The 12,837-nt window shown below is 54.3% G+C and overlaps 4 protein-coding genes across 4 annotated transcripts; 1 reads left to right on the top strand and 3 right to left on the bottom strand.

Annotated features, from left to right (window-relative positions):
• Positions 1–1,250: 1,250 nt before the first annotated feature.
• PG985_004262 (uncharacterized protein) lies at positions 1,251–4,820 on the bottom strand (the record flags this gene model as incomplete). Its single annotated transcript, XM_066824031.1, has 3 exons — positions 1,251–2,208; positions 2,276–4,691; positions 4,760–4,820. The coding sequence occupies 3 exons, from the start codon at positions 4,818–4,820 to the stop codon at positions 1,251–1,253; spliced, it is 3,435 nt and encodes a 1,144-aa protein (XP_066687191.1).
• An 839-nt stretch (positions 4,821–5,659) lies between these two features.
• PG985_004261 (uncharacterized protein) lies at positions 5,660–6,079 on the top strand (the record flags this gene model as incomplete). Its single annotated transcript, XM_066824030.1, has 3 exons — positions 5,660–5,674; positions 5,751–5,860; positions 5,989–6,079. The coding sequence occupies 3 exons, from the start codon at positions 5,660–5,662 to the stop codon at positions 6,077–6,079; spliced, it is 216 nt and encodes a 71-aa protein (XP_066687190.1).
• A 509-nt stretch (positions 6,080–6,588) lies between these two features.
• PG985_004260 (uncharacterized protein) lies at positions 6,589–8,510 on the bottom strand (the record flags this gene model as incomplete). Its single annotated transcript, XM_066824029.1, has 5 exons — positions 6,589–6,708; positions 6,847–7,167; positions 7,294–7,521; positions 7,604–7,667; positions 7,756–8,510. The coding sequence occupies 5 exons, from the start codon at positions 8,508–8,510 to the stop codon at positions 6,589–6,591; spliced, it is 1,488 nt and encodes a 495-aa protein (XP_066687189.1).
• Positions 8,511–9,332: 822 nt separating this feature from the next.
• PG985_004259 (uncharacterized protein) lies at positions 9,333–10,762 on the bottom strand (the record flags this gene model as incomplete). Its single annotated transcript, XM_066824028.1, has 3 exons — positions 9,333–9,686; positions 9,754–10,536; positions 10,574–10,762. The coding sequence occupies 3 exons, from the start codon at positions 10,760–10,762 to the stop codon at positions 9,333–9,335; spliced, it is 1,326 nt and encodes a 441-aa protein (XP_066687188.1).
• Positions 10,763–12,837: the final 2,075 nt, after the last annotated feature.

Below are 12,837 nucleotides of genomic sequence, written 5' to 3'. Positions count from 1 at the left end.
TCCTGTATGAGGTAAATATCGTGGACAGCTTGGAGTGGTGTGTGTGGCTAGTTGCCCATCGAAGCTGGTATTCAGAATCCCGGCCAGGCACCACGAGGCCGTCAAGGTGCCATTAGTGCAGCCTGCAGTTATTGAGTTGCATACACGGAATGCTAAAGGGGAGGCCGGACGGGTCTCTCGGAACTAAAAACCGCGCTCACACTACATCCAAGTGTCAAACTTGTTTACGCAGGCATCAAAGCCGAGTCCCATTCTGTTCGCTATAAAACTAAAAGAGATTATGCTCTGTTATGGTTGGCTTTTGTGCCCCCCAAGTGAACTGGCCGGGTTTTTGTCTATTTGTGGTATAGGAAAATGACGCCGACAACAAGCCCTCACCTAGCAGAGACTTGTGCTTCTTCCGCATGCACTTACTGCATGGCAGATAATGCGTTTCTTTATGGTTAACGCTTGATGCTATTACTTTCTATGCTGGCAGCGCGCAGGGCCCAGGATGAATGCAGTTATCACAACTAATGGATTAGGTGCTTGGTGATCAATGGTAGGTAGGTACCAAATTCAATGTTATAGAATTACCGCATGGGGATAACGCTAAACGCTGCACTCCCTTTGTAGCCGCTGGCCGCTAGCCCTAGGGCCGCCTACTAAGAACACTGGCCCGCCTTAATAGAAGCATTATAATTGGCTTAGCTTTTGAAGGTTCGATAGGAAAAAGTCCACTAGATGGAAAGCTTGATCCAATCTACGCTCTGCAATCAGCCACATAACATCCCAAGAGCCTCTTGGAAGTCCGTGAACGGTTATGGACTACCTAAGGTGAGTAGGGGTGTGTACCCAAGGTGAGGCGACAGCGAAATGTGTTTCGCTCGAATCGGCCGACCTTGCCGCTTCGTTGTTGCAAACGCCGAGATGGGCTGAACCTCGCCCCCTGATGTCAGTTCAACCTCTGCGTGCTCTGCATGTGCCATTCCGCCGTGGGCCATGAATCTGGGTCGGGTGCGTTGTATGGAATGTGTACGTGCCGTTTGCAATAGCATCCATCTTACCTACCTTACTCTTGCTGACTAGGGGCTAACCTCGCCCGAACACGATCATATCCAGAGTATGCCGAAAACCTGGACTTTCAAAATCATGGAAATGCAAGCTTTTATATACGTCTCTATACCAGGCAGATACTATTAGATCTAGATATACAGCTTGTCTTGACAAAAACACGCAGCGCGCAGAACCCGACCAACGAGAGAGCAAGACTAGCGTCTCCTCTTCCCGCCGCCGCCACTGTCGTCTGCCTTTCTCTTCTTGCCCTCTGCACGCCAGTAGTCCTTGGTCTCCCGCTTCTCGCGCGATTCCTTCTTTTCTGCGAGGGTCGCCATCTTCTTGCGGAACTCCACGCGCTTCTCTTCCTTCTTGGCGTGGCGCTTGGCGACGGTGTCTTTGCGGATGGTCGTGAGTTTCTGCATGAGGTCGCGGGCCTTCTTCTCCTCCCCGCCCAGGACCACGGCACGCTTCTGCGTGTACGTCTTGTGGCGCTGAGGCTTCGCTTGGACGATCTGGGACTTGTAGGGCAGGTCGGCGGCAAGAGCACGGGGCACCCGCAGAGGGTTGAAATGGCGTGTTGGTCTTTCAATCGGCCTGTACTTGCTGTCCTTGTTCTGCGGCGTGGGTAGGCCTTGGTCTCGTCTAACCTCGCCCGTCAAGCGCATACCCTGCCATCCTCCAAGAAGATTTGTCACCGGGTTGTAGTATCGGTGGGGTTTGATAGGATACCAGGCGCGCATAATCACAAGATCGCTCATCAGGATCTTGTCTTCAAAGGTAGCACGGAACTTGCCATCGTCCCTGCTAAGGGCTTTCTTGATTTGACCACGAATGCCGGAAACCGTCTTGATGGCCACGCCCTCCATCTTGGCCACTTCAAGAGACGAGTTGAACATGTCCTTGATGAAAGCGGTGTTCTTGAAAATTTTGTAAGGCACACCAGTCAACTTGAGCTTCTTGACCGTTTCGGTTGTCTCATCAACGCTCAGAATGGTTCCCGAGGCGGCAATTCTGAAGCCAGGGTTTTGGGACGACAGCGTGTTGAAAGCGACGAAGCCAGTGTTGGGTGCAATCAGAGGACCCCACCAGGTTGAGAAACAATGCATGTGCTCCGGCGTGTACTTTAGCAGGCGGTTCCTTGTCCGATTGTCGGATGTGCTGTACATGGGTCTGTGTGTATACAGTTAGTTTGGGTACTCAAATGTAGAAAAGGATTCTTGGAAGGAATGTTGCTTACAAAGTCTGGAACCGGCGCCAGCCCAGAGAGATGATGAGAGGGTCTCCGGACTTGAGGATCTTCTTATGCCATCTGTGCCTCTTGATTCTTGCCTGGCAGAATCCAAACCTGTCTTCAGTCGGAGTGATTCCACCGACAATGATCGGCATACTGGCATCAAAGTTTTCGGTGAACTCGGCTGGCACGCCCTCGATGGTGATGGTCACATATTGTCCAGCGCGGTATCCCTCAACGCTGATACGTTGCGAGTCATCCAGCGCCTCGAACTCGGCATTGTTGATGTCAAGCTGCTTTTGAATGACAGCCTTCTGCCTGTCATACCATTCGTCCTCGCCAAACTCATCGGCGTCCGCACCAGCTTCACGTCGGGCATTGGCCTTGTCGTTGGCAAAACCTTCACGATCCTCTTGTTCGAACCGAAGCTTCAGTTCCTCTTTGCGCTTCGCGTTCTGGGCGCGTTCGTCTTCGAAGTCCTCCACCGGCTTCGATTCAGCCTTGTGAACCTCGCCAGTCTCAAGATCCTCGAATTCACCATCACCTTCACTGTCTTCGTCCCCAAATCCCTCACCGTCCTCGCCATCGTCCTCTCCCCCGTCACCGCCGGCGAGGTTCGCACTGGTGAATCGTTCTCGAATGAGCTCGATGTTATCTTGCAAAGCCCACTTGGCGGCGAGTTTCTCGTAGTCATAAGCAGGCAAGGCGCGATCATCAGTCATGGCGTCCTTTTCGTTCTTGGTCTTCTTGAAGAAATCATCTTCGTCGTCTGCTTCGATGTCGTCCTCATCTTCCTCTTCGCCTTCAACCTCGCCTTTCCATCTTTGCAGAACCTCATCCGCCGAGATGGATGTGTTGTACATCAGCCGTGCAAGATCGGCAGTTCGATATGATGGACGTTTGCCGTGCATGTTAGATGCCCTTAGTGTCAGGTTCTCTTTCCACCGGCGTTCGGCTTGGTTTTCGTCGTCGTCGAGATCTTCATCGTCATCCGAGTCGTCTTCGTCGTCTTCGTCCTCATCCTCGGAGCCAAGAGAACCCATATCGGAGTCGCTGTCAGCGAAGGCAAAGTCGTCTTCGTTACCAGCCTTGTCCTTATCCTGCCGGAAGAGTTTGCCCAGTTTCTGTTCACTGAACTCGGCTTCCTCGTCTGACACAGCGTCCTCCTCGCCGCTAACAAATCCCTCATCATCCACGATATCATCTTCGTCGTCGTCTCTCTCAGCCACCCTAACGGTTCTGTGCTTTTTTCTGCCAGTATCCTCTTCCTCGGCAACCTTTGAAATCTTTTCGCCGCCACGGAACAGCTGCACACCATCATCGGTTTGGCCGAGCAGCCTCTTCTGGTCTTGCAGCGAGATGATGAGTTCTTCACCTTCGCCGCGTTCGACGCCCTCGGCATCCTTGTCGAAATTGAAGCCCTTCTCCCTCGTGATCCAGATCGCGTCGCCATCGATCTTAAGACCAGATCTGTCGGACATAGGCGCGTGGATCTTCTTGTCTTTCTCATCCAACCTCCTCCTGCCAGTCTTTCCTGTTATTTTCGCCATTGCCTGTACCATTTGTGGTGTCGGGCATGGATCCGGAAGCGCCTGAACCTGAGATACGGTGAAGTCGCCGAGACCAGGCACCGTAATTCTTTGTCCCTCCGCTGCGAGGTTTGTACCCCTTAGGTATCCGCTCAACGCGATTGTTCGGTCGCAGTTCTTGTCCTCCTCCATGGCTGTAGGATGCGTGACGTCTCGGAACGAATCGATGACAGAGTAGCAATGCGAGTTGCGCCAGACCAAAGGTCGGGGGTTCTTCATGACTGAAAGGAAGCGCGACAAGTTGTGGATCTCGCGGTCAGGGTATCGTCCGTTGATCACTCCAGACAGGTAGAACAGATGGGCGCCGTTGTAAAGCTCGCTCCAAAGTCGGTGCTTCAATCGCTTCTTCGCGTCCTTCAGCGCTTGGGGCTTTCGAAACAGATCCAAATGGGTCAGGACACCGAAAACATTTCCTGGCATACCCGTAGCACTCAGAACGTTGAGAAACTCCATAGTTTCCATTTCGAACCCGTAGTTGCCGTCGATCATCAGCAAGACAATGTCGGCCACCTTGGCCGTGTCGACCATAGCTTCTAACGTATTGGGGCATTCTTGGAAGGTCAAACGTTGTTTCTTGGACGTGACTACGGTAATTGGGCCCTGGGGCTCTTGCAGAGTCTCCTTGGCATATCTGCGAACCAGCGACTTCAGGAGCGTGGTCTTTCCAACACCGGGCGGGCCGACGATCGAGACGAGACGGGGCGCAGGTGCTTGATCGGGTGTACGGTCGGCAAGAGGAACGTGGAAACTTTTCTCTTTGATATCTGACGAGCGAGCGGCTTGTCTAGCAAGCTTGCCCGGGTTGGCAACAGCAAAGGCCTTGGGGTTCACATCTGCAGGGTAAAACTCAGTTAGGACAAGGCATCTGGGAAGAGAAAGAAAAAAAAAGATCCGTACTAACCTCCGGAGTGCTTCTTCTTCTCCTTCGCCTTGCGATGAGGCTTATGCGATTGGTCCTCCATGATGATGGCGTTTCCAATGTAAAGAAGCACCAGAACCGCAGGACCGATAAGTCTATGCACGCTGTATATGGGTAGTTCTCTTACCAGCAAAAAAAAAGTTCGAGATGGCTATCTAATCGGGGCTTATCGATTTTATCTATGTGGGGCAGCTCGAGTTAGCGGGACGCTGTCTTGTAACTTTGTACCCTGAGCCTTGAGGACCCCTACCTGCCTACCTAGCCAGAAGGAGGGGCAGTGGGCTTGATAGCATTGACAACATTGAACCGTACCAGTCACATTAGTCGCATCAACGAGACCCCTCATCTTGCCCATCGACGTTGGGTTACAAGACGTTATCCTTCGCCCAGTAGCCAGGTAGCACATTATTTCCAAGCAAGACATCGATCCAACTAGTCCGCCTATGATAGATGCATCGCGATAAGAAGCGACTCCCAGTAACTTGGTTGGGCGGCCAAAAACCAGTTCTTCTTGGTCGTCCTTGCTGTGTGTGTGTGAGCCTGTGAGGTCACTGAAGCTGCCTGGCTGCTCGTCTCATGTGGTGTGTGACTGCTCGGCTTCAAGAGGCAACCTTAGGCATAAGCTAGCGGCATGACGTATGCAAGTGCGTCCACTCCTTTATCTGCGTCCCGTAGGCGCGCGTAGTATGGTTACTGTTGATGGGGTTGGATCCTCAGTAAACCAAAGCGGCAGCCTCCTCTCTTATTAATATCCCCATGCTTCCTCGACAGCTTCTTCTCCCCCCAAGACCATCATCAACACTCAAGCCCACATCTATACGCTCATACCATCCAAGAACAACAACCTCCAAGCGTTTTTTCCGCGAATCTACACAAGCCAAGATGCCTACCTACATTGTACGTCTGCAGTCGAGGCGTATGATTCGGTTGCTCTTCGACCACGAAGATTCCTAACACTCGCTTAATTAATTAGGTCACCTGCAAGCCCGATGCGTCGGCCGACCAGATCGCCGCCGCGAAGAAGCATGCCGAAGACCAGGGCGGCAAGATTGGCCACGAGTACAACCTCATCAAGGGCTTCTCGTACGTTCCTACTTAACCCCTCGTCCCTCTCCTCCGTCCCCGATGCCGGGCCGATGCCCACCCAGCCGGGCCATGACCTGCCACTACATCTCGCTCAACTCAGACTGACCCATTTTGCTCCATACCAGTGTTGAATTCCCCAAGGACACCATGAGCACCATGGAGAGCCACGAGCACGTTAAGGCCGTCGAGCTGGACCAGGAGGTCAAGACGCAATAGAGGGGTAGCACTGTAGCACGGTCCTGCGGGGCGAGCCTGAGAGGGTCCGGCTCTACCACGATGCATTAATAGCTTTGTGTTACCTGAATAAGTTGAAACGCTACATCTCGGCATCTCGAATACTCTTGTGAATAACTCATCAGCCCATCCGAGCATTGCTGAACAATTGTGCGCAACTTGAGCCATCCCGGCTTCTTCCTGGCGGGAGTCCTTTTTCTTATCCATGTCGGGGAATGCTGACACCGAATGTCATATGATGCTTGTTTGTAGCGCCGCACTTACACAGTAGTCTTAGGGCGCAACTTAGAAAAGATGGCTATTCTTATGTATCAAACTACATCTTGCTTTACCTATATCTAATTGTTATATATCGTGGCCGACCTTACAAATCACATCATATGAAGGTGTCAAGTATGACTACCTTTTGCAACTCATATATATATTAATAGGGAAAGACAGTACACACCCTGGGCGCATCATGGACAGTTGCCTCAGGTAACCGAACTGCACTATTCATCTGACGCCTCCGTGATCTTGACCCGCATCTCTCTCTGTATGCTTACAGTCGTCGGCTTCTCTACCCACGGCTTACTGGGATTCACCACCTGGAAGTCGAAAGCCCTCAGCAGCTACCATGATGAACGAGTCAGTAATATATTCAAAATTCAGCTTTAGCCCCCAACAAAAGGAAAAAGAGCATCCCTTTTTCTCTCTCTCTCCCTGTCTCTCCACCCCATCAACGTAGAAAGGAAACGGACGCCACTCACCTCGAAGAAGATCTTGTTCAGCTCGATCATGGCCAGGTTCTTACCCGCGCACTGCCACCGCCCGAACCCGAAGTTGAGCTCCACCGTGCGGATCATCTCCCGCCGGGTCTCCTCATCGCACTCGAGGAACCGCTCGGGGCGGAACAGGCGCGCGTCCCGGCCGAAGACGTCGGCGCGCTGCATCATGGCGACGTTATTGGCGCCGACCGCGGTGCCGCCGGGCAGCGGGACGCCGCAGAGGGTGGCGCCGCCCGGCGGGAGGACCTTGAACAGGCCGTAGAGCACGGGCGGGCGCATCCGGTAGCCTTCCCACATGACGGCCTGATGTGGTGGGTAGAAATAGGTGAGTCAGCCTGTGCCCATCGGGTGGTGCGACCGTTACATAGAAAGGGGAATAGGGAGGCAATATGATATGCACAGAGTAAGGCCCTGGGAGGGTTTGCTCACCTGAAAGTATGTAAGGCTCTTCGCTTGTTCGTTGCTGATAGGGGACGATCTGTCCACGCCGGCGGCCTTGATCTCCTGTTTTAGGCGTTGGTAGACCTTGGGCGACGTTATGGCATGTAATAAGGTGGTACGGATGACGATGGCTGTAGTGTCCGAGCCGGCCAGGATCTGAACGAAGGATTCGGCCAGAGTCTCTCGTTGGCTCATTCCGCCGCGCATGAAGGCACCCTGAACGATGGTTACTTAGTTTCCATCCAAGCCTGCTTTTTCCTTATTACGGGTCGGCGGATTTGTGTTTGGTGGGACGTACTATCATATCTCCTCGATCCTTCTCGTTGCCCGCGAAACGCTCGCGGATGATCTTGTGGGCAATACTGCCAGCGGTTACGTTCTGTTAGCATCCACATGGATCCAACTCCCACGAGTGTCCGCTTAACGGTTGAAAGACAAGGGGGTGCTTACCCTAGAACTCTTCCTATCCCGCGCTTTCCGTCGGGACTGGGAGCGACCAACGACGCAATGAAAGGCGAATCCAACAGGTGGCGCAGCGGCGGTATCTCAGCCAACATCGGGACCAGCACCTCAAACTGCTCGACCCCCTCGGTGTACCGGTACTCGTCGTCCTTGCCGTCCAGAAAGCCGAAGCTCTGGCCGTAGCCGACGTCCGTAATGAGGTCCAGCGTGAAGTAGCGAATCAGGTGCGCGAAGTCGACCTCGACCAAGTCGTCGCCGCCCCGGGAGAGGTACCGGCTCCGAACCGCGTCGAGCAGGCGCCCCGTGACCCGATCGACGCTGGCCTCGAAGTCGACGCCGCCGTCGCGGCCGCTGTAGCCGGCGGCCGCCTTGGCCTTGAGCCGGTCGTGCGGGCCGATCTCGAGCGACGAGAAGGTGGCGGCCTGCCCCGGGTCCAGCTTGGTCGGCGAGTACCACGTGTCGCGGGGGGCCAGGCTGCGGGCGCCGTTGAGCTGCCGCAGGGCCTGGGGGTCGTCGATGACGACGGCGTTGGGGCCCGTCCGCACCACGGACCCGTACCGCCTCAGGTGTAGGAACTCGCTGCCGCGGCCGCGCAGCACCATGTACGGTGCCCATAGCCACGACACGGAGGCGACGAAGGGGCCCGGGACGTGGCGGAGCCGCCGCCAGGAAACGGCGGTAGACACCAGCCAGAACGACAGAAGAGCTCCGGCTATGAGCCAGAGGTGCGTCGAATACCCCATGATCACAAATATATGAAATGACCGATTTCACCGCCACGAATAGTGTGCGTGTGTGTTTGTACGTGTTGAGGATATCGAGACTGGTAATTGAGACATCTCTCCCGCATATCCGTGCCGCGGGGTAAAGAATCGTAACTCGGCTATACTTCTCTTTATAAAAGCAGCTCTCGATCTCAGAGCGGCTAGCAGATGCTGCACGATCGGAGATTGGAGAGATGATTCCTATCGAAAAGGGTGTAGGGACTCGTTGTGCTACTGCACATCTGCATACAAGAGGGAAGACGCAGTGGCAAGGACCACTTACTTGGCAGCGTGGAGCACAATTGGGCTCTGGGGATGGATGCCGCATCCAGCCAGGTGCGCTGCGCCGATGCACATGCCCGAACTGGGACAGCGATATATTCAGCTGAGAAGTATGTAGACCCCATACGCCCTATCACCGTCAACGTGCTTATTCTTTTTTTCTTCTCCCGTCATCTGCCACAGCAGCAAAGGGGCGGCAGGAAGTACATATTGCTTAATGGTTTGAATTCCTGTAATGCATATTCAAGGATATGCTGGATGATGGCTAGTGAAGCCTCGCTAATTTATACACGTCTTTCCATGGGTATCGGGACCCTTGTTCCGACAAGAAACCCCCAAGCGATGCCAATGCTCCTGTTCCCATCTCCACCGCTGTCCCGCGGTTGGTGTTTATGTGGTACCCCCCTTTAACGCCGTCGCTCCAGATAAATACCAAGTAGAAAAGAAGAAAAAAGACAAAACGACAACCGAGCCATTCATACATAATGGACATGAGACAAAAGAAATAGTAGCACAGATTTAGGGCAATATCCAACCCTCCTGGCCGCAGTATTCGTCCATGACCTCCACAAACGCATTCACGCGATGCGTCATCCAGCCCGACGCCATCGTCTCCTCGTCCTCGACCGCCGGGCGCCGGCGGCCAAGACGCATCATCTTGGACGTCCTGCATGTCGACTGCCCGGAGAGCGAGTACTGCATGCAGTCCGGCTGTCCCAAGCAGACCTTGTAGCAGTCCCGCATGGTGATGGTGGTGCCTTCGGGGTACTCGACCACGTCTTCGGACATGTTGTCCCAGGCATCGCGCCGCGACGTGATGTGCGGCAGGACCCAGTTTGTGAAAACGTCACCATGTCGTAAGAGTGTGCGGTTCTATTGTAAATCGGAGTCAGCAAAAAAACCATCTTTGGCAATGGCTTTCATAGAGTCGGTAACTTACTCCTCTGTTCCACTGGCGCTCGAACATGGACATCTGCACAATATCAGACGGCGCCATGTGGTGGTAGCTGGCAATGTTGTAGCACCAGTCCTGGCTCGTGGGGTCGGAGACGGAGCCGAGGAAGCCGAGCTCGGCGGGGTGGTCGCCGTGGAGGTTGGGGCGGGCGTAGAGCAGGGGAACGCCGGCATCGGCGAGGGCCTTGCCCAGGACGCAGTCGCCGGCCCAGTGGCTCGCGGTGAAGGCGTCGTAGAACTCAAGGTTCTGGCGGCGGTACTCGACCACCATCTCGAGCGCGGTGCGCGACAGTACGAAGCCGGAGCCGCCGTGAGCGAAGGCGACGTCACCGATGATCATAGGGTTGCCGAGGTAGTGCGGCTCCGCCGGGTCGAGGTTGGTGATCCAGTCCAGGATGTTGCGCCAGAAGATGTAGCTGTCGCCCTCGTAGAAGACATACCAGTTGGCGCCCGTGCCGGCTCCCTGGCGCAGCGCCTTCTCGGCGATGGGCAGGAACTTCCACTTGTCCAGCCGCCAGCCAGGGGTGTCGCGGCCAGCAATGGTGCTCTGGGTGGCAGCCCACTGCGCGTTCTCCTCGTCCGAGAAGGCGGACCGGCCGCCCTGCTGCAGACGCTGGTAGTATTCGAAGTCTGGGTGGGTCTTCTTGAGGTCGTCGCTGACCTCGTCGAGGGAGTCCTGGACGTGCACGCCGTCAATGACCTCGTCGTAGTCGGAGTAGATGGCGTAGTTCGGGACGCAGCGCAGGCTGGTGGCGAGATGGGTGGGCACCTGGTCTCAGGGCCTCGGTGGCGCCCGTCTTGAAGACGACGAAGACGTCGGAGAGGCCATCGTGATGCCTGCAGGACTCGCCCGACTCCTCCTCGACCAATATCCGATCGCTCAGCCCAGGGGCGGGCCGGCACCAGCGGATGAGCTGAAAGAAAACAAAGACACTGAAGAAGAAGAGGAAGGCCGGCGATAGTAACCGGGAGCGCTTGAGAGGACGGGCGTACATGCTGATGATGATGATGATGAGAACGTGTGGAGGATGGAATCAGTGAGCAGCCGCAAGCACACTATGCACAAAACAAATACACACACACTTCCAGGGAAAAGACGAAGACACAGTCCTCTCTCTCTGTCTTGTTTTTTCTGAAAGGGGGCCCTGCCGACTTTTGATATGTTTCACTACCGATATAGAACTCGAAACTCACAGTCCGCCGTAAGCAGAAGAATCAAAGAGACGGTTGGTTCCAAAACGGGCGCGCCTCATTGTACAAGTAGTAACACGCAGCAGGCCGTACATCCCAAGAATAGCGAAGTGGCAGCGCTTGCCATTGGGGAGTTGCGAGTGCAACGTGCCGAGTGTGTAGCTGCTAGGGAGGTCCTAGCATGCACCAAGCAGCATTTCTGGGGCACAGCTTACGAATCTACCCCATGTGCGTACGTTGCCATGGCTTTTCTTTTCCTTGTGTTCTGCCCAGTGCCAGCCGGGGCCCATCCCTACCCCGGCCGACCCAGTCTACTGACCCGGTTTTCGCAAAGCTGGCTGATGCCGATCTCAAACCACTGTTACAAGATATTCGGTTGATACAGATCAACCACGGCCAGCCTAGCTGTCGTCACAAGTACTTGTGGGCCTCCGAGGTCTCGACCAGAACTCGACATCGGCTGATGCAGGGGCCAGGAGGGAAACAAAATCCCACCCAAGAAGGAGGACGCAACAGGCTTGGGGCTGTTTGGGGGCCCTCCAAACGAGCAGATCCCCTAATCCGGACTGGCGAATCGCTTTGCTTTGACGCACAATTGTCGGAAGATGCGTGCAGGGAAACAACCAGTGGCTTGGAAGGCCGCGATTCTCCAGACCAATGGAGATAGACTACTGGACCGGCCACTGGAAGACCCTTCCTTCTGGCAATTGCTTCTTCGGGCTATTTGGCGCTTATGGAGCCCGGGTCCCCGAGGTGGTCGCGAGTCGCAAGGTCGCTAGTTGATTCCAACGGCTGATGTCAACTAATCTACGCCCTACAAACGTCCGCCCTGTTGGGATGGCAAAAGTCCTAATAAATAAGCTGACCGCATGCCACTCGACCCCGTTTCACCTTTAGGCGCTTAGCTGCCGTTCATTGGTCCGCGGCGCCGAATAAGCTTCAAAAATGGCTATTTTAGTATATGCTCGTATGCATTTATCAAAGGGAGAGAGTAAGCAGCGAGGCAGGCAGCAAGTGGTTTGCTTGCTGGCTGGCTGATTCTGAGACAAAGACGCCCTGTACAGCCACGCTGTTGGCTGCCGCTCAATGGTAGGGAAAACGAAGGAAAAAAGAGACATGAAACGCGCTCCGGGCACACTTGCTGCCGTCCGCCATCGAGCCATCTGAAACGAGAGATCAGACTTATGTGACGCGGATATAAATGGGGTCATCGACCGTTTCGTCGTCATACAGTACGGATACGTGATTGGTGACACTTTGCATGCCGCCCTTTTTGCTGGGTGCCGTTGGCTGGCAGCAGTCGTCGTACATATGTCGTCCCACTGGTCCCTTATTCGGATCATCGGATGGCTCTTGTCGATCGCTTCTGGCGATTCGTAATGCTGCTTGGCATTCCATACATTCCTCCGCTATTCACGTCAAAGAGAAGATATGCTCATATGACAGGAGTCAGCCCGTGCCATGGTTTGCATTCTCCAGGATACGGAGGAAAATAATCCGTCCTGTCGTGTTATTTTTAAATCCATTGCCTGGGATGTCTATTCGAACCGGCGGTAAAATATATAACCGTTGCAGCTTCTAGTAAAGTGTATATACAAATTGCGTACTACCTGATACTGCATTCATCTGTCATCCTTGGTCTTTCAGACAATTGATTTATTAGTCTTTAATGGCTCTCTCTGATAGAGTATTCGAAAACGTAAAATCGTCATTCGCATTTTGACACGTGAAAACTTCCCCAGCTTTGAGTACGAGGTATCCATCCGTATGTACGCACCCTATCGTGGACAGCGCAAACTTGACGCAAACATGGGCCCCAATGTGTTCCACAGGGAGAACACCCCAGCATGATATATCTGGATCTCTGCATCTCCTCCAC

The sequence above is a fragment of the Apiospora marii genome (assembly GCF_038362585.1).
Source record: "Apiospora marii strain CBS 49790 chromosome Unknown utg000003l_segment0_segment0, whole genome shotgun sequence".
Lineage (NCBI taxonomy): Eukaryota > Fungi > Ascomycota > Sordariomycetes > Amphisphaeriales > Apiosporaceae > Apiospora > Apiospora marii.
The sequence above is the reverse complement of the archived record's forward strand: the minus strand, read 5'-3'. Positions and strand labels throughout refer to the sequence as shown.